This window comes from Mauremys mutica, chromosome 10, assembly GCF_020497125.1.
Source record: "Mauremys mutica isolate MM-2020 ecotype Southern chromosome 10, ASM2049712v1, whole genome shotgun sequence".
NCBI lineage: Eukaryota > Metazoa > Chordata > Testudines > Geoemydidae > Mauremys > Mauremys mutica.
The window spans coordinates 3,150,188-3,170,724 of NC_059081.1; the positions used below are offsets into that span (position 1 = coordinate 3,150,188).

The window sequence follows — 20,537 nt, forward strand, 5'->3', positions numbered from 1 at the left end:
CTTTCCCTTGCCCGGGGCATCCTGGCACATCTGCTCCCGCTGGAGCCCGGGTGCACCTGAAGCTGTGAGGGCAGGTGTGGTGCTGGGGGGCGGGGAGCCGGCGTCCCGTGGGGCTGGGGTTGGCGTCGGGCCTCGATAAAGGCTCTGCTGGCACCGGCAGGTTGGCAAAAGTTCATTGTAAGGTGTGGGGGGGGCTGAGGGGGGATTAAAGGCTTTTGAGAGCCCAGCGGGGGCCCCCCGCCCCCAGCTGCAGGACAGTGGAGAGGGACCAGCCCACGCTCTGGGTGTGAGGCTGAGCCCCCCTCAGCGTCCCCCAGCTCCCCCCACCCCTGGGCTGCAGGAAAGGGCCGACCTTAGCAGCATTTAACCCCAAACGGCTTCCTCCTTCCCCTCCCCTCCCCTCTCATTGAGGGCCCCCGGCCCCCCTGCTTCTCCGGGCCCAGGCACATGTGGAAATTGGATGGGAGCGAACGCGGGTGTGTTGGTGGAAGGAAATGGGAACCAAATGTTGGCTCGGACCTTGGGGGAAAACGCGCTTCCAGGGCGAAGCCGTTCCTGAGAGGGCCTGGCTTGGGGGAGCCGCGCAGGAGCCGGTCGTTGTGCAGCCGGAGAACGGTGCCCGGCTTTGCTGGAATGGGGGGCCGGTGTCCCAGCCTGCCTGGCGCTGCCCTTGGCTTTTCCAGGGCTCCGCCTGTCACGGCGGGGGGGCCGGTGTCCCAGCTATGCAGTGAGGGGGGCTGGCAGTGAGGGGACCCAGCCATCTCTCAGCGCCAGGTGGCCCGTTCCAAAGCGGGTTCTCATCTGATGGCTGCATGGGCCCACTGGAGTGGTGCCCACGTCCCCCGACCTCCACCCCAGCTGGTGGCACCTCTCTTGCCAGTCCCGCTGAGAGACCAAGGGCTGGACGGCTGCAGAGACTCGACCCCCAAGGCTCTGCGTGGGGGCTGCGTGCTGTGGGCAGCTCAAAGTCTGCCCTTGTTCCGGGGGCACATGGGGGACCTTGGTCTCAGGCTGGCACCTTTTTACCCCCCTCCTAACTTTTTCCAAGGGGGGAGGGAGCCGGGAAATGGCCCGTTGAAACCCAGCAAAGTCCGCGCTTTGCTGACAGCCTGGAGACGAATCTCTCCCAGCGCCAAGCTGGGCCAGAGCCAACGCGCCGGGGGGCTGAGCTGGGAACCGGATCCCGGCCCTGCAGAGCGAAAGAGGCTTTGGCAGGTCCAAGGTGGGGCAGGTGGAGAGGAAATTGCCCTGCTGGGGGCAGGTTTCCCCCTCCCCGGGGTGCCAGCGGGGAGATGGGGCTGGCAGATGCCTGGGGAAATCCGGGCGCTTGGGTTCTTTAAAAAAGGGCCAGGCCGGGGGAGGATTTTGTAGGCGCCTGGCAGGGTTTTCCTCCAGGCACCGCCTCCTCCTCGGAGGCGAAGGAACTGACCCAAGAAGAAGAAAAAAGCTGGAGTGACGGGGGAAGGAGGCAGGGACTAGTGGAGCGGCCGAGACACACACTCGGATGCTGCCTGCCGGAGGGATGGGCTGGCATCTCCTCCGGCGGGTCTGGCCCAGCCGCCCCACCGCCGCCCCGTGCCCGGGGCTGCCATGCCGTCGGTCTCGCTGAGCCTGCCGGGGGCCCGAACCGGCGACAGGATGACCTGGGTTTGCTTGTCCTGCATGCTCTGGGTAGGTGGAAGCCGCGCGACCTTGCCTGGGGACAGGCCCTTCCCCGGGGAGGGGGGTGTTGAATTGACAGGGGGGCTGGCAAACGCCTAAACTGGCAATGCTGCGAGCACTTGGGGGGGGGTAAGGAAATCCCTGCCCCCCCCGCCTACGCTGTACAGTCACCAGCTGGGGAACGGGGGACGGGACATGCTCCCCATCGCGGGGGCTGAGCCCACGGCCTAGGCTGGGTTGATTTAGGGTCTCTTGGACTGAAGTTCCCAGCAGGGCAGCTGGAGGGGAGTGTGGGGGGGGGCTGTTTCTCTCACCCCCCTTGCTCAGGCCAGTGCATGGCTTGATTGCCAAGAGTTGGTTACAAGTGTCTGCAGCCCCGACTGGCGAGGGGGGTGGGGGTCGGGGGATAGCGGCGCTGTGACCTGAGAAGGGGGTTCCTCTGCAGGCTGCTTTGCGTGGAAATTCTTGAAGCTCTCGGGGAGCATGTGGCTACCGGGGCTGCTAGCCAGCTAGCCCTGCTGGGGGCGGGAGGGAAAGTCTTGGGCTGGGCCCGGCCCCTCGTGTCTTTTCTCCGTTCCTTTGCTAACTGCTCCAGCATCACTTTTTTGGGCACCTGATTTTGCGTTTCAGGGGGGAGGGGGTGGTGTTCCCCCTGGGGGCCCCTGCTCTTTCCTTCCCTCCCCACAACCTTGGAGGGAGCTCAGCAGTGTCTCGGTGGGCTGTAGGGGGCTGGGGGAGGGATAGTCCGTCCCCCCCCGTCCCAGTGCCACAGGCGGCGGGGGATGGCTGGGTGACTGGTTGCTGGGGGGGATGGGATCAGATCCCGCTGTGGGGCTGAGCTGGTGTGTGCAGATCGGGGGGGGGACCTGGGGTTATGAAGGGGCAGGGGGCAGGTTTTTCGCTGTTTTATTCTTGCCGACGGGCCCGGGAGCCCGGCCGTGGCCCCAGACCCACCGGAGAGTCGCTGCCCCACAGCTCTGCTCTGTCTCTTCCATTGCCCCCGGCAGCCCCTCCCTTCCTCTCTGTCCCCCCCAGACACCCCAGAGCAGCCCCCTCCTCCAGCGAGAGTCCCACTCGCACCACTGGTGAGACGGAGGGGGGGCACCAGGCTCTTGTCCCGTGGGACGACGGCTGCATGACAAGCGCCCCATCCTTCCCAGAGCCCCTCGGCCCGGGCCCTCCAGTAACCCCCCTGGTAGCACCATGGCCCTGTTGCCGTGGAAATGCTTTTGGGGGGGTCCTGGGCTGGCAGAGCCAGGAGGGGCCGGGGAAGCTCCCCCCGGGCCAGTCTCCAGCCAGGCTGGGGCCTGTTCTAACCTCAGGGGGAGGAACCAGCCGCCGGGGCAGGTGGATTTGGAAGTGGTCACAGTCCAGGGATAACTGGGGGGGAAGTGTAGGAGAACCGGGGACACGACAGCAGAGATCTGCAGCTAGAATGGGGGCTGGAGCTTTCTTCCCCCAGCCACCTCTTTAACGAGCTAATGAATAACCCGCTGCTGACGTCAGGGCTGGCGAGGGAGGGAAAGCTCTTTGCACCGGTCTAGTCCTGCTTCTTGGGGGTCGAGCTGGGGCGCAGAGGGCGCCGGGCCGTCTCTGAGAGGGGACGCTGGGGACCCGTGCCGGGGCGGGCTGGGCTGGCGGCTCTTAGAGTGGGTTCTGTCTCCTTGATCTCTCTCTCTGGGGCGTTGCCTGTGCTGGGACCCCCGTCCCTTCCACTGTCACCCCCTTGTAGGGCTCATTGGAGCTGGTGGGGCGGGTCCACCTCTGGGCGCGCTGGGGTTTCGGCGGGTTCTCGAGGACCTCCATTGCTAGCGAGGAGATGCACGCGGGCTGGGGCAGGATCCGAGTGGCCGTGGGTTCGCAGCACGACCGTGGCCTCGCTGAGCGCTTTGGGGTCTGACCTTGCCGCTCCCGTGGGGAAGGACAAAATCTTCTTCGAGCTGTTCGACAGCTGAGTGAGCTGAAGCCTGGGAAGAGGTGGCCTGTGTGATCTACGTTTCTGACGCACCCAACGGTAGAACCTCCCTTGTGCCAGGCGCGGGCCAAAGGAGAGACAGTCCCTGCCCCACAGAGCTTGAACAGAAAGACAGAGGGTGGAGGGGAAAGGGGCACTTGCCCGAGATCACCCAGCAGAGCTAGTTGCAGAGCGAAGAATAGAACCCAGGCGTCCTGACTGCCTTAGCCACTATCCCAGCCAGCCTCACAGCAGCTAAGCTCGGCCGTGCATAGATCCCTGATCTCAGGGGCTCTCTTTGGCTGGGACGGCCCGTTTTCTGGACCTTTGAAAATGCCAAGCAGGATTTAAAGCAGCGGGAGTGTGGTGAAAAGTAGAGGGAAAACTGCTTCCTTCCAAAATACATCACAAAAATAGTTACTGATCACTTCTGCCTTGTCTGTATTATTAGGGACAATTCTACCATCCTGCTCTAGTCTCCAACCTAGACCACAGCTAGGTTCTTTTGTTCCTGATAGATTGAAATCACACGTTCGCCTTATTATCTTTAACTCAACTAGCCAATACCTTTAGCTTCCCTTATCAGTTGTCTGCATGTCATAATGGCTCATTCAGAGATGTTGCTATCAATGCCCCCTCTTTTCCACGTATGGCTGGATCTGGGGTGGAGTGCTCTTTAATGGTCAGAATAAAAGATGGGGAGTTGGGGCCCTGGGTTCTATTTTTGGCTCTGCTACTTGCTTTATCTTTTCACAGTTCTCCCTTGCTTTTGCCCGTCTGGGAGGCCCGTTGTGTCGATGTTTTGGGGCATGGGTGGGAAGGAGGGAGTTTAGCGAGGTCACCTCTCGTCTCCCGCTGCAGGGACTTCGATGTTGTCCCGTTCCCAGCTTATCTAGTAGTGAGTCACCTGCAGCCAAGGCCTGGCTTTGCTTTGCGCCACCTTATCTTAAGCAATTAGAAATAAAACCTAGCGTGACAGCTCGCGGCGTTGGGGGCACGCGGGCGGGCGGCTGTGCTCGCCTGGCAAGAAGCAGAGAGCACCCATGTGGATGAGGGCAGTAATGGGGCAGCTGAGAGCTAGATGCCTGGAGGAGACCCCAGTACTGGGATTAGCTAGATTAGCACCTTTCCTCCTGTTCCGTGTGCTGGGTAATAATGGGAGAGGACTCCAGGCCTGTGAAACCTAACAGAAGCATTGACAGAGGTGCTGCGATTGCCGTCGGTATTCCAGCCATGTGCACTCAGACTGACTGCCTGGTGCCTCCTCCAAACTCGTCCCTCCTACACCCTGTGCTCCTCCAGCCAAGTTCCCTGCAGAACTGGGGTTCACTTCCCAGTGCATCGTGGGAAAGGAGCAATGCGCTCTGCTATGGCCAGTGGGTTGATTTTTGGTTTGCTTTGGCTGTGTTGTGGCTTAGCTCAAGAAGAGGGGAAGTGAGGAGGGCTGGTGCCCCCTAGAGCCGGGAAGGGACAGTGGGGTCTCGGGGGCCCTCTGCACCCTGGGTCAGTGATCGGTGGTTGACACTTGTTGTCTAGCGCGCAGTCGGTGTCCCAGTGAAGAGGTGGGACGACGCCCCAGGGCAGAAGTGCACGATCGCCGTGTTTTGGGGCAACCGCTTTCTCCACCAGCCCCGTATGATGCCAGGCTGTTGGCTGCAGGTGACTCACTACTAGATAAGCTGGGAACGGGACAACATCGAAGTCCCTGCAGCGGGAGACGAGAGGTGACCGTCCCTCTGCACTAGGGAGGTCAGGCCTGGGGTGCGTGGGGCGGGGGCGGATGATTCTCCATGGCGCTGGAGGGCAGAGTGTGCCCCTTGTCTGATGACTGTCAGTGCGTCTGCGGGATAATGTGGGTGGAGGAGGCAGGTGGGACGAGAGGAAGCAAAAGACCCTGTTTAAATGTGAACCGGCTGAGTCTGGCTGTTGGAGCCTGTGCGCCCCCAAGCCGGGACATCCCCTGCGGCAGGGACACATGGACACACACACAGATCAGGGCTGTTCCCTCCAACAGGGGGCAGCAGAGACCTCCCCCGCCCATGCTGTGCACACACGGATTGGAGCTCATCCCCTCCAGCTGGCTGGCACCCCCAGACGCGCACCCCAGGCCTGTCCTCCCTAGTGCGGAGGGACGGTTCCCTTTGGCGGAGTTTTCCTGCCCTAGCTCTGCCTGCGATCGACGCAGCGGGAGGGAGCGGAGAGAGGCCGGGGTTGGCTTGGGACGCTCGCGGCCCTGGAACTGCTCGCAGAGGTGTGCGGTTGCAGGCTGCCCGTCGTGTCCCCAAGCGAGGGGAGAGCGGCCCTGCGAGATCCCCCCGAATGGCCCTGTATTCCGGCTTCTCCGAATGCTCAGCCAAATCCTAAGCAGCTCATTTGAGTGTGCGCCCAGTGGGGCTTCTCCCCGGCGCGGGCTGGCGAATGGCCTCTGCCCCAGGCGCATCATTTGCAGCCTTCTGCATCCTGCCAGCCCCCTAATTCCTTCCTCACCCAAACACGGCCTAATGCTTGCACGACCTCCCGCAGCCCCACGGCCGGTTCCGAGCTGTGCCGTTACTGCTGCCCAGTCCTTTGCAGCCATCCTGCTGCTTTAAAGCCACCCCCAGCCCCTCTCCCTGGCTCTGCCTAGGCAGAAATCGCAGGGAAGCCCAGCCCTTGTTCCGATCCCAATTCATTGGCAGCCTTTGCTGCTCAGGCCCTACCACAGGAGAAGCTTTTGCCACTCTCCTCAATTTCGGTTCCGCCTTGTGGCCATTGCTTCACCTGTCTCTGAAAGACAGCCGCCTCTGGGGTGGAGCACGGCAGCTTTTGAACAGCACACGACAACACTGTGCGACAGTAGGGTGGGAACTGAGGAAGAACAGTCAAAACTGCATGGGGGATTCAGGGAGGCAGACCGGAACTGCTGGGCTGATTACTAGGGTATATAGAACACCTTGTCCTACAAAAAAACCACCATGGGGTCTTGAATGTGCAAAACTGCCTGGGCCCTTGAGTTGAGGTGGTCTTGGGTGGTCCCTGGCTCCCTGCCTCCACGCAGGGGGCTGCTGGCGATGCCTGGAGGGGCGGGCACCAGGTGCAGCATGGGGGTGGGTGGGTCGTCATGTCAGACTTGGGGAGGGGAATCCCTGGCTTCCATCTCCTGGTGCCGGGACTTGTTCTGTGGGTTGCAGAGCACTTTGCCATTTGATGCCACCGGGAGCAGGATGAGGATAATCACTGCTAATTAGACAGCAATTAAACTGCCCTGATGCTGCTGATTGGGCAGCTGCGGGGCGCTGGGCTGGCTCCTGAGCTTCCAGGCCCAGAGGTCTCTTTCCTGCCCAGCCTCCCACCCCTGAGCGCAGAGCCGTGCCCCAGCCAGGTTTGGGTCCAGCGAGGCCGGGGGAGCCTGTGCTGGGCTCCTGCCTCCCCCCAGTGAGGGAGCGTCTCCTAGACCCCCCGGCTCAGCTGTCCGCGTGCTCCCAAGGGGCGAGGGCACGGGGCCAAGGGGTAATTGACGAGGTCAAGAGGCAAACCCGCCCCCGGCCGCTCGGCGTGGACGCCAGGGTTAAAGAGACGCCAGGCTCCTGTCGCTGAGCGGAGACGCCGGGACTCACCAGGCACAGGGGGCTCGGAGACCCTTGCTCAGCCAGCGGCGGGGGGGAGCGGGGTCCCTCCTCGCCGAGCCTGGAGCCCTGGCCTGGGGCTTTCACTGTTTGCAGGGCCCAGGGCACCCAGGGAGGCTGCTGGGATGAAATAGCCCCGGCTGCCTAGCCAGGTAATGGCTTTTAGGTGTATGGTGGCAGCACCTAGAGGTCCTGGCTCAGATCGGGGGGCCCCAGGGCTGCACAGACTCCATCTAAGGTCAGGGGGATCTTGTTATGCCTGGCACTGCAGGGACCCATCTGAGATGGGTGGGGGGCGCTGTCGTCTGAAGTTGGGGGGTCCCTTGTGCATGGCAGTAACAAGAGACGGCCCCGGCCCCAGAGCGCTCCCCATCTAGCTGCCCCGGAATGGGGGAGCCCCACTGATGCCATGTGACCGATCCGGATCCGGCGGTGCCCGCGCCGCGAGCGTTGGCGCCGGTTTCCAGCAGGCTGTTTCCAGAGCCGAATGCAGCCTTGGTGCTGCAGGCGAGCCCCACGCCCAGGGCTGCCAGGGAGGCCAATGCATGCCCAGCCAGCTGGAAGAGTGGGGTGCATGCAAATGAGTTTGTACATGTAAATTAGCCCACAGGTCCATTTGCATAAAAGACCCCACCTGGAGCTGCCCAGAACCTGGCAGCTGTGAGACGCAGGTGTGGCTTGTGCATCCAGCTGGGGACGGGAGCGGGCACTGCCCCCCCCCGGCTCCGTGGCTGGCGTGAAGCTTTTCCCCCGGGGAGATGAGCAGGGCCCCTGGGCCAGGGTGGGCGGCAGGTGGGGCCCGTCCCATGCTGGCCGCACTGGGCTGCGATCCCTGCCGGGCAGTGACTGCGGGGGGCTGCCCCCTTCTGCACGAGAGCCCCCCCGGTCCTTCCAGGCCCCCCAGCCGGGGCTGGGCCCGGCGCCGGAGGGAGAGGAGCTGGGCTGGAAACAAACAAGCTAATCCCCTCTCCCGCCCCGTCCCCGCTGGGGGCTCGTTTTGTGTCTGGGTCCCAGGCGGAGGGTGGGAGTTAAGCTGCATGGGAAGGTCTCGAACGCCCCACGCTCCTGCTGCGGGGAGGGGGGTCCCCCCCATTGATTAGGAAGCAGCTCACACGCGGCTGGGGCGGGCGCAGGGTGTTTCCGTATGCGCTGGGCTTGCCCCAGCTCTGACTAGGAGAGTGTCCCCATCCCCCGGGGGCCCGGAAGCGGCGGCTCGAGGGAGCCCACGCGGGTGGCCCCCAAGGGCTGCACAGGGGGCACCGTGGCGAGAAGCCTTTGGCCTGCGCTTGGCTCCATCATCAGCCTCGCGTTCTCTGCTGTATTTATCTTCCCAGCTCCCCACCGCGTGAGGCAGGGCAGGGCTGTCGGCCCCATTGCACAGTTGGGGAAACTGAGGCACAGAGTGAGGCATGGACGTGCCCATAGTCACACAGGGCACAGCCGGGGGGATTGAACCGGCCTCCCTCGCAGCAGCTTTACTGCCCAGGTGCTCCTGCCCTTCTCCCCTGCCCAAGGGGGCCTGAGCTCCGCAGCTGGGTTGTGTGCACAGCCGGTCCGGTCCCTGCCAGCTGTGGGGAGCCAGGGTGTGGGCTGGGGGTCACCTGCTGGCTCTCGGCGTCTCCACCCCTAGCTGGGATGGAAAGAGCGTGTTCCTGGGGGCTACGAGGCCTGGCCGCCCGCGCAGCTCGGCACGGTGTGTGTGTGTGGGGGGGTAATGCCCAGCACTGCAGGGGGCCAGAGGTGCAGCCTTGTCATGATCTGGGCTAGTAGGGAGGGGCGGTGGGCATGGTGCTCTCCTTCGCTGGTGGGTGGTAGCCCCTTTCTTATCTCTTCCCGCTGGTCTCCGTGTGCCCTGTGCCGGTGCTCTCCTTCCAGCCCAGTGGTCTCCCGACGCCTCCCAGCCAGCCCTCACCCGGCAAAGGGCCCCCAGGGGCCTCTGTGCTACCAGTGCCCACAGAACACCCCGTCCTCTCCGCACCTGGCCCTGGCCCACCCAGGCCACGGTGCCCAGAGAGAGCTCCAGCAACTCCCCATGCAGCAGCCCATCCGTCCAGCAACACGAGGTGCCGGAAGCCCATCCTCCCGGCGTCCCACCCCTGCCCCGGCTCCCGATGAGGCAGAGCCCCAGGCAAAGTCTCTGACCTGGGGGATCAGTCCTGAGAGCGGCCTCCTTCCTCAGCCTCCCCCCGGGGCAGGGACACTCTCACCCAGTAGGGGGAGCTGCTGAGTGCAGGAGCCAGGCCTGTCTCAGACTGTGGAACTCACTGCCACTGGAGAAGAGAGAGCGCATCCCCCAGCTCTGATGCCTGCCCGTGTGGGGGCCTGGCCTGGCGCTGGTGGGCATTCGGGCTCTGGGTGTCAGGAACGGGTGGATTTCGTTTGGTTTAATGACTTTCCCCAGCGGGGAGGAGGGGCTGGGGGACTCCTGCTTGCTCGGCAGAGTAGATCCCCCAGTGCCGGCTCCGGCGGCCACTGGCTGCTTCAGCTGCCCCGGGACATTCACGTGACCCAGCTGGGGAGGGCGCCGAGCTCACCCCCGCCCGGCCTCTGAACGAGCCCCTTTGGGGCCCCGAGGAAGGAGCAAAGGGGGTCGAGGTTTGGGATGTTCCTTGGAGGCAGCTGCAAGCAGCTGGCCCTTGTAAGAGCCCGGGGGGTGGGGGACGGGAATGCGATGAGCAGGAACAGGAGCTGAGTGGCTGGTTCCTAACCTGGCCCCGTGCGCAGGGCTGACGTCCCTGGGTCAGCGCCTCGAGCCGGCCCGAGCTCCGGGGGTGGTGGTGGATCATAACCACCCCCCTTCTCAGGGAGCCAGGCTACCTCCAGCACCCTCTGACCCCGTAGAGAGTCTGAGCTGCCTCCCGGGGTAGGGCTCAGCACCCCATGGCACGTGGGGGCGGATGGGTCCCTGGTGCCCGGTTCTGTGCCCGAGGAAGGGCTGCGTGATCTGACCCGTCTCCCCGAGAGTCTGGTTTACTGTCCCCCCCCGGCACCTGGCCTGTCCCCCTGGGCGAGGCCCGAGCCAGGCCTGCTGGCAGGAGCTGGTTCCCTGGGCGAGGCCCGAGCCAGGCCTGCTGGCAGGAGCTGGTTCCCTGGGCGAGGCCCGAGCCAGGCCTGCTGGCAGGAGCTGGTTCCCTGGGCGAGGCCCGAGCCAGGCCTGCTGGCAGGAGCTGGTTCCCTGGGCGAGGCCGGGTGCCAGCCCCTAGGGGGTGGCAGTTCCAGGGTTCTGCTTGGGGGGGGCGGCTCGCAGGGCGGGTGCTGGGGAGGGCCCAGTTTGGGGGGGGCGGCTCAGCGGCCTGGGCGCGGGGAGGGTGGGTGCCGGGTGGGGGGGCGGCTCGCAGGCTGGCTGCAGGGCGGCCGTGGGGCGGCTGGAGGAACGGGGAGGAGCCTGGGATCCAGACGCAGGGTTTATCGCCCTGACAATGCCTCATTCTTCAGGCCGGCTTAAATAAACAGCCCAGGCTGCAGCTTCTCTCTGCAAGCGGGGGCTGTTTGCTGATCCACCCGCTTCACCCTGCAGCCAAGTCAGTCCCTGGGGCGATAGCCGGGATCGGCCGGGCCCAGCTGAGGCCGGGGGTTAGCCGGGATCGGCCGGGCCCAGCTGAGGCCGGGGGTTAGCCGGGATCGGCTGGGCCGAAACCCCTCTTGAGGTCCCTTCCAACGCAGATATTCTACGATTCTAAGGTTTCCGCGTTGGCCCATTGCTGAGGTTACTGTGCTGGGGCAGGAGGCAGGAACCCTCGCCCCCTCCAGCCGGGCTCTCCGCGGGCACCCAGGTTCCCGTCCCAGCGCTGCCTGCTCCAGGGCAGGGCTGGAAGCTGGGTGTCTCCGGCGCCCTGCCCGCGGGGAGCCCTGCCCTGCCCCCCGGGCCATTGGCAGCACCCAGCCACCGGGGGTGAAGCGTCGGTAAAACAGGCACGTTCCCGTTAAACGTTTTGCTTGCGTCGACCTGGCGATTTCCGCCGCGATACCCGTCCGGTGACGAGCCGCTGAGGGGAGCTGCCCCGAGAGCCCTCAGATCCGGGGGGCGCCAGCGAGGGGGCGACCGAGGCTCTGCCCCAGGACGCACGGCAGGCGAGGGGGACAGGGGCCTCATTGCGGCACAGAGCAGAACCGCCCTCGCTGGGCCCTAGGCTGGAGCTGGGGCAGGGGCTGGGGGTCTGACCCCCTAGGGCAGCCGCCCCCCAGAGCTGCCAGGCCTGTGGGAGGGGCTTGCTGGGCGGCTCCTCTGTCAATAGAAACGGGGCGGGCAGCGGCCCAGGGAGCTCGGCAGGGCCCTGGCGCCTTCTGGCGCAGAGCGCGGTGCTGAGCCGAGGCACTGGCCTGCCCGGGGGTGGGGCCAGGGCTGTCTCTGGGGCAGGTCCCCGTCCCTGCTGCGGGGAGTCCCCCGGGGCCCTGGCTAGGCTCCCTGCGCCTTGGTCCCCTAGAAAGGCTCCGAATCGAGGCATCGGGGCCCTGAGAGCGAGATGCCCCCGGAGCCCCCCTCCCGGGCCTGGGGTGAGGTGGGATCTGAATGCAGATGAGCCGCGGCTCCTGTGTCCTGGCCCCGGCCCTGCCAAGCCGGGCACACGGTGCCAGCCCCTATTCTGCATCGGCCCTGGCGCAGACGGAGCCTCCCGTGCAAAGGGGCCGGCATGCTAATGAGCACAGTGTCTCCAGCAGCCCCCGGAGGCAGCGGGAGCAGCCCAGCAGCCTGGACAGGGCTCCTGCTTCCCACCCAGGGGGAGCTGGGGTCTGATTCTGCTGTGGCTGGGGGGGGGTCCCATCTCACTCCGTTAGTCACAGCACGAAATCGCAGTGAGGCTTGGCACGGACGCGTCTTAACTGGTCGGTTCAGCTCCAGGGACACCCAGAGCTGGGTAGAGGGGCTGCGGGTCGGGAGTGAGGGGCACCGGCAGAGCTGGGTGTGGGGGGAGCCCAGGGGCTGCGGGTCGAGAATGAGGGGCACTGGCAGAGCTGGTGGGGGGGAGCCCAGGGCCGGGCTATCAGGGGCTGCGGGTCGGGAGTGAGGGGCACCAGCAGAGCTGGGGGGGGCAGGGCTGGGCTATCAGGGGCTGCGGGTCGGGAGTGAGGGGCACCGGCAGAGCTGTGGGGGAGCCCAGGGCTGGGCTAGCAGGGGCTGCGGGTCGTGATTGAGGGGCACTGGCAGAGCTGGGGGAGTGGGAGCCCAGGGCCGGGCTATCAGGGGCTGCGGGTCGGGAGTGAGGGGCACCGGCAGAGCTGAGGGAGGGGGAGCCCAGGGCCAGGCTAGCAGGGGCTGCGGGTTGGGAGTGAGGGGCATCGGCAGAGCTGGGGGAGGGGGGAGCCCAGGGCTGGGCTAGCAGGGGCTGAGGGTTGGGAGTGAGGGGCATCGGCAGAGCTGGGGGAGGGGGGAGCCCAGGGCAGGGCTAGCAGGGGCTGCGGGTTGGGAGTGAGGGGCATCGGCAGAGCTGGGGGAGGGGGGAGCCCAGGGCTGGGCTAGCAGGGGCTGAGGGTTGGGAGTGAGGGGCACTGGCAGAGCTGGGGGGAGCCCAGGGCTGGGCTAGCAGGGGCTGCGGGTCGGGAGTGAGGGGCACCGGCAGAGCTGTGGGGGAGCCCAGGGCTGGGCTAGCAGGGGCTGCGGTTCGGGAGTGAGGGGCACCGGCAGAACTACACGCAGTTGCTCTGCCTGGCGTCCAGGAGCTGCAGGAACGTGGGACACTGAGCGCCGCCCGGGGCCCACAGGCTGTTTAAAGGGATCCGTCCTGATTTCTTGGCGCTACGCGCGTGCGTAAGGCAGCCTCCTTGCCCCCAGTTTGCTGCCAGTCCTGGCACGTTTGGCGGAGCAGGGGGGAGGGGTGTGACTGGGAGTTGGAGCGATTCCCCAGAGCTAGCGCGATGCCCATTTACACCTGCTGAGGGTTTGGCCCGTAATCTTTTCCTCCTGTAGCAGCGAGTTCCACAGGTTAATTGTGCCGCAGAAACAAGCGAGTCCCTGGGACCCTGCTGTTCAGTGGTGTTGCCTTTTTCTTATTCTTGGGATCGATCTAACCCGCCGGGGGTCAGACTCTACTCTCACCTGAGCACGGGGTGGGCGGGGGGCGGATGCGCAGCTGGTGCAAATCAGCATCTTCCACTCACCCCAGGGGAGCTGCTCCAGTTTGCACCTGCTGAGGAACTGTGATGATTCTGCTGGAATGGGAGCCAATCCGTTCCGCTACTAGAGGGGAAACTGAGGCACAGGGTGGTGAAATGACTTGCCCGAGGCAGCTGCCAGAGGCAGGGGCAAAGGCCAGGTAGAGCGCTGGGACTCTGGTGTCTATGGTGCTCAGTCCGTTGCTGGTAGCGGGGGCCGGGAGGGGGGCTCCGTGGGTTGGAGCCCGGCCGTGGGTGACTGACCGCTCTCCTCTCTGTGCCCCCACAGCCCGAGGACCTGGAGGCCCCCTCCTCCCACACGTTCACGGTGAAGAGCTTCAAGAGGGTGAAGCCATGTGGGATCTGCGGGCAGGCGATCACGCGGGAGGGCAGCACCTGCCGAGGTGAGTTCACAGGCTCCAGCGCGACCGGGGAGTGGACTGAGCCAAGCTGGTGCTGCGTGGCGGCCGCCCGTGAGATGAGCTGGGGAGGTCTCAGCCCAGTTCCCAGTGGAGGAGAGCCCAGAGCTGGGTTCACAGCCAGGCTGGTGGTGTGATCAGAGGGACTAAGGGAGCGACTCCGTTGGGGTGGGGCACGCGGGAAGCTTCCCCCGTCGCTGCCTCTGCTGCGGGATGACCCGGGGGCATCAGTGTCCGGAGCTGCCAGTCTCCTTCCACTGGCGCCAGACTCCCACGGGGCCCTGCTGCATGCCTGGGAGCATCTAAATGCCCCCTCAAGGATTGAACTCACCACCCTGGGTCTAGCAGGCCAATGCTCAACCCACAGAGCCTTCACTCCTCCCCCCCGCCCCGGTCTGTCTGATTTCCTGTCCCTTTCCTCCTCCTCCTGAGCACGCTCGCCTCTTTGACGGCTGCCGCAGATTGAGCGGAAGTTTCCGGAGAACTACCCACGGTGTCGCCGAGGTCTTTCTTGGGTGGTCACAGCTCATTCAGACCCCGGTCTTGTCCGTGTCGCGTTGGGATTATGTTTTCCAATGTGTGTTACTTTGCACGTATCAACATTGAATTGCATCTGCCATTTTGTTGCCCAGTCGCCCAGTTCTGTGAGATCCTTTTGTAGCTTTTCGCAGTCTGCTTTGGATGTCACTATCTTGAATAATTTTGTATCATCTGCAAACTTTGCCACTACGCTGTTCACCCCTTTCCCCAGGTCATTTATGAATACGTTGAACAGCGCTGGTCTCAGTCCAGACCCTGGGGGACACCCCCATTTACCTCTCTCCACTGTAAAAAGTGACCATTTGTTCCCACCCTTTGTTTCCTGTCTTGTAACCAGTTACTGATCCATGAGAGGATCTTCCCTCTTATCCCACGCATGCTTACTTTGCTTAAGAGCCTTTGGTGAGGGACCTGGTCAAAAGCTTTCTGGACATCCAGGTACACTAGATCCTCTGGATCCCCTTGGCCACGTCTGACCCCCTGAAAGAATTCTAATAGATCGGTGAGGCGTGATTTCCCTTGACACAGACCGTGTTGACTCTTCCCCAGCAGATTGTGTTTAGTTACATTACTGGTAATTCTGCTCTTTACCATCCTTTCAATGGCTTAGCCTGGCATTGAGGTGAGGCTCGCCGGCCTGTAAGTGCCAGAATCGCCTCTGGAGCCTTTTGTAAAAGTTGGTGTCACGTTAGCTACTCGCCTGTCCTCTGATGCAGAGGCTGATTTCAGTGTGGTGCCATTGCAGTTCTCCTGGCTGGCCACAGGGTGGCACTCCGAGTCCCTGCATCAGGGAGGGCCGTGGCCAGGGCTGGATAAAGGGGGCTGCACTGGAGACCCTCGTGCGGAGACCCGGCAGGTGACTGACTGCGGAGGCAGTTAGATCTTGGAGACGGGGGTGCTGAGACGCAGCTCTTGTTAGAAGTGGGGGCGGGTGTCTGGTCTCTGCTCGGGGCGCCCTTCGCCTGGGCCATTCCTGGGGCGCAGGGCTGCTGTCTACAGGACAGACCCGGCTGGGGGTGTGAAACGCTTCCCTGGAGCCGAGGGTGGAGAGGCTGGAGGGGGGCGGCTGGGGGGGGCGGGCAGGGGGCTGGCAGAGGGCCCTGAGCTGCTGGGGCGACAGGCCGCGGCGGGAATGCTACTTTCCCTATGTAAATCAGACAAGATCCTCTAGGCTGACGCGTTCTCCGATTCTGCCCCCCACCTGCCAGCCCAGCCCTGCCCTGCCCCAGGCAGAGAGTCCCAGCCGCTCCTTGCAGCACTCAGAGGGGAAAAGGAGCCAGGGTTTACCCCCCCACACACACCATGTCCTGGGAACCCCAGGGTGCCACTGCCCCGTGTAGCATTGGGTACCAGTGGGGGTGCAGGGGAAAATCCCCCCGGAAGACAGGGTGGAGGGGAGCGTTTTGAAAACCCTGTTGAGCCCCCAAAGCTGTGAGCGAGCCCGGTGCTACCCCGACTCCTGCTTTGCCCCTGTCTGTGACGACCCCTCTCCGAGGTGCTGGGGCAGCAGGAAGGATGCAGGCCACAGGCCTGGGGGAGAGCGAACAGCCGCACAGCGTCCCATGGGCGCCCACGTCCTGCACCAGCGTCACGCTGGGTAAGAGACCTCGGGTCACGGGGACAAAGGGGCGGGAACGCCAGCCTCCAGGGTCCCCCCAGGGGCATCGGTGCCCAGTGGGGGTCTCCGCGGGGGTGGGGCCCATGGCACAGTAACGCAGGCCAGACGCCTCGGGCTCAAGTGACCGATGGGCTGCGGGGTGGGTCTGGGCTCGCGCCAGGGGGTCACGGAGCTCAGACCTGTTCCGGGGGGGCCCATCCTCAGCCAGACAGTCCCTCTCCCGTAGGGGGCTGCTCCCCGCCCAGTGCCCCTTGCTGGGGAATCAGCCCAGGCTTTCCTTTGCTCACCCCCACCCGCCCATTAGCCCGGTCCCACCCCAACTCACCCCCCCCCCCTCCTTGATCTCGGAGCCCGTCAGAGCCCCACAGCTGGTCCCTCGGGCTCCCTGGGCCAGGACGGTGCCCGGCGCAGCCTCACCCCACCATGAGGCTTCTGGGGAACACGATGCCCCAGGTGGGGATTGACCGTGACATTTCAGGGGTTCCAGCCACAGCGAGCTGGGTCTGTTCGCTCCAAGGCCCAGAAACCAGCGTGTGCTCCAGCCCCCCTGTGCGTGGGGTGCAGAGCGGCTCCCCTGAGCTCTCAGAACAGGGCCGAGGCGATGCCTGGGCCTAGCGCTCTTTGCTCCGGCCGCTGCTGGTGAAGTGTTGGGAGTTCGCCAGCGGGAAGGCGCTATGGGATGGCAAGGGGTGTCCGCAGCCCCCTCGCTGAGCGGCCAGCTGGGATCCGTCGCTGCATTTAGGGACCTGGTCCTGCCCGGAGCAGAGCACCGCTGCCCACTGGGGCGACGGGCAGGAGCCCTGGGAGGTGGGAGCGGGCAGCACGACTGCCAGCTGGCACCAGCTGGGGGAGATCAGAGAAGGGGTAAGGAAGGGAGAGGAGCCCCGTCACTGCCCCCACCCCGAGGCGGGGGAAGCCAGCATGGCTCTGTGGCTTACTCCCTTGGGTGGGCGCCGTCCCCATGGCCCAGGTCAGACCCTGATCAATCCTACCCCGGTGCGACCCTCCTGGTTGGACCCCACAGAGCCCCGACGGCAGGACTGGGGCCTTGGCATGTTCAGTGCTGCCTCGAAGCCAGCAGGGGGAGCTCACACATGGGTTTGATGGGAGCCCCCCCGGTAGCCAGTTTAACTATTTGTTTTCCTGTCGTGTCCGAGCGGTGGGCGTGGGGCGGGGTACCAGCGGGTGTCCCCCAGCACACGGCCAAGCAGGTCGGGACTGGAACGCAGGAAGAGAAGACCCAGGGCGGGGCTTGTCCTACGGGCATGGGCAGGTCACTTCCACGCGTACCTCAGTTTCCCCAGCTGTGAAAGAGGGACAGTAACTCTGACCTGTGGCAGAGAGGGGAGTGTTGAGTGCTGGGTGATAACTAGGCAGGCGCCAGCAGCGTGTTCCTTCCCTTGTGCAAGTCATGTTTTTCCCCATCCTTAGAAAAACGTTTCACCAACAGCCTCCTGCTGCCCGCGTCCAAAGGGGTCCCACAGCAAGGGGGCTTTAGACACGCAGGGACATGATAAATTGAACGAGCAGCTTGCTAAAGTAACAAGACAAGACGTCCCTTCCCGCCTCTCAACCTTCTGCACAGTCATACACTGTTCCCGCACCTCTGGAAACCCCTTCCCAGGACTTTGCATGTTGTGGTGACTACGATTTAACTGCTATCCACCCATCCCAAACACAGGCCACCTACAAAGACTCCAGGATCAGTCACCTGTTCACCTGCCTCTCAGCTTGACATAGTTGGCATAAGCAATAAGAATGATTTGTCCTCTTCTCCCATAATGCCCTGGGGGAAGAAGATGCAAATAAAGAAGACCCCGATTCTACCCTTCCGCCAGTAGATGGCGCGATTAACTTCTGCATGTGTTGTGCTCGAGGGCCGGAGCTTAGCTGACCCTGAAATAGGCATAATTCCCAGCGCTCCTGCCCGGCAGCTGTGCCAAGCAGCTGGTCGCAGTTCCAAAGCTGGCACTGCCCAGGGCATGATCCGGCTCCCCCAGCCGCCCCCCCAGATGCCAGTGGCACACGCTGATTGGCTGGAGCTTTGCTCGCTCCCTTGGCCAGCGGGAGGAAAGAGGAATCTGCCTTCAGCAGGTGCAGGGCCTGGTTAGTGAGAAACCCGGGGCCAGGGTTTAAAAGAGGGTCCGTGGCACTCGCCGTGGGCCAGGACGTGCTGCCCGTGGGGCCTGGGACGTCGCGCTGCCCACCCTGGACGTTGTCATGTCCCACAGCACTAGCCAGGCTGGCCTGGCCTGGTGGGTAAGGCACTGGAGTGGGACTCAGGAGATCAAGGCTAAATTCCTGGTCCACCACAGGCGCTTGGGCCGGTTACTTAGTCCCTCTGGGGATCACATCCTGCCTGTCGTGGCTGTGTAGATAGATTGTCAGCAGGGCGGAGACGTTCTCTTACTCTGTGTATGTACCGCATAGGGGCGGCTCCAGGCACCAGCACGCCAAGCGCGTGCCTGGGGCAGCAAGCTACAGGGGACACTCTACCGGGGACCTCCCGCAGGCTGCCGCCGAATCCGCGGGACCGGGGACCTCCCGCAGGCTGCCGCCGAATCCGCGGGACCGGGGACCTCCCGCAGGCTGCCGCCGAATCCGCGGGACCGGGGACCTCCCGCAGGCAAGCCGCAGAAGGCAGCCTGCCTGCCCTGCTTGGGGCGGCAAAATGCCTAGAGCCACCCCTGGTACTGCCCCTAGCGCGGTGGCACGTGGATCTCACTCGAGCCCTCTAAACATGCTGCTGGAATACAGTGAGTAGGTGGAGGTATCCTGGTACCGCAGCCAGTAACGTTACCCATTCGGCACGGGGCACTTCCCGGTTTGCCTTTCGCAGTCCGTGCAGGGCTGCGTATAATGCCAACGGGCGCGGTGCTTCCTCTTGGATGAGACCCAGGCCTGAGACCTTGTGCTCATTAAAGATGCTTTCTGTGCCGGGGTGGGGATGTTTGTGACTTAAATTCCTTCTGTTCTTCTAGCTGGCGCAGCCGTTCTCTGCTTCTTGACTTAAATGGGGGTGTTGGGTGTAGCTGTTTAACAGCTGCTCCGCTCCACCTCAGAGGTGGCTGCATTTCATCAGGGAGTGGGAAAGGTTTTGCTGTAGGCTGGATGGGGCCGCAGCTATGGAAGGCCGTTCTCTCTCTCTCCCACGTGCTGCCCGAGGCATGTGTATAATGGCCGAGGAACATGTGCACGGACGGAGGGGAGGATATGAGCTGGCCGTGGCAGACCCCGGTGCAATTCAAGCCCCTCTGATATGGATCTGTGGAGAGGTGAAGTCACTGGGCAGCGAGCCGCAAGCTTCTTGGCCTGGCCAAGTCCTTGTTATCAGGGCGGTCAGGTGCACCCCTGCTCTGTGCTCATTTTCCGATGGCTCTGCCGAGAAGGAAAAGCTTATTCAGGCTGCAACAATGCCGGCTTCCTGTGTTCCCTGCTGCACCAGGAAATAACCCTAGAGAGGACCTGAACCTCGAGGCACTGGGCAGCTAGCAGGACTGAGCTTTGGGGTCGGGGGGAGGTGGGGGTCCCTTCCCGATCTCTTCCCCTTGGGTTTGTGCCCCTTTGCCAGCTGGAAAGGGGGCGGCGAGAGAACGGTCTCAATAGCGGGATTGAAAATCCTCGCTCTTGCTTCTAGCAGCAGCCGCTTTGGAAGTTCAAAGGCAAATCTGCTTCCTGCCGCACTGGAAGTTTGTTTGCCTCTGTTGTGGGTCCGGGTTGGGTGGTTGCACTTCCCGGTTTGTTGTTGTGGGGTTGCTGGTGGGATGCGCCAGGGAGCTGCTAGAGGTGCCGTGTGTCGCTGTGGTAGCGGTGCTCCGGAGCGCGCAGGTGACGCTTGCAGACTCTGGTTTGTTGTTGTAGGGTGGCTCGTGACTGGGCTGTTGGTTTGTGTGCAGCAAAGTGTAGGGAAGAAAGTGCCCTGGGGAGAGTTGGCCTGGATTAAGGAGCGATGAACTGGCTTAAATAAAACGATTGACCCGCGCGTGCACATGCCGGTATCCCTGCACCCAGAGTATTTCCTCCTTTTCCCCCTCTGCACTTGCTGGTCCAATGGTCCGAAGGAATTTCTAGAAATCTCAGAAGAAAGCGTCTCTCGGCAAGATTTCCGCCCCGGCGGGCTCAGCAGTCCCGTGCATCTGGAGGGGGCTCCGAGAAGCATCGGTCCGTTTGGGTTCTTAGGCACTCTGGACCGTTCCATGCTCAGCCGTCGTTAATACTTGTTGGACAGACAACCAGGGCGGAAGATACAGGCTGAAATACAGTTGAGGCTGGAGGAGTCTCTTTGGCTCTGATTATACAGTGGGATCCAGTGGATACTGGCCTGAGACTCAGAGGAGCTGGGTTCTATCCCCTGTTCTGGCACGGACCCACTGGCTGACCTTGGGCAAGTCACAGCCTTGCTCTGTGCCTCAGTTTTCCCCATCTGTAAAATGGGTATAATACGGCGACTCTCTTTTGTAAAGTGCTTGCAGCTGTGCAGGTGAGAAGCCCCGTCTCAGAGCGAGCCGGTTATTATTAGCTGTGCTGACCCTTGGGAAACATGGAACCAGGTTTCCCAGAATGAAAAACTGCAGTAAAATTCCCCTGGGATGTGAGAGTCAAACTGGGTCCCTCCAGAGCTCCGGTCACAGTGCTGACGGGGATGATGC

General features: G+C 63.6%; 1 protein-coding gene across 4 annotated transcripts in view; it reads left to right on the forward strand.

The window, feature by feature from the left end:
- Positions 1-1,469: 1,469 nt before the first annotated feature.
- The window catches only part of TNS1 (tensin 1), a 267,429-nt gene continuing 248,361 nt past the window's right edge, over positions 1,470-20,537 (forward strand). For 2 of the 4 annotated variants that reach the window (XM_045031936.1, XM_045031937.1), the window contains exons 1-2: positions 1,470-1,671; positions 13,601-13,715. In XM_045031936.1, the coding sequence (XP_044887871.1) occupies positions 1,591-1,671; positions 13,601-13,715 (196 nt within the window). In that variant the 5' untranslated portion in view covers positions 1,470-1,590. The remainder of the gene's footprint in view (positions 1,672-13,600; positions 13,716-20,537) is intronic. The other 2 variants (XM_045031938.1, XM_045031939.1) reach the window with 1 other exon arrangement.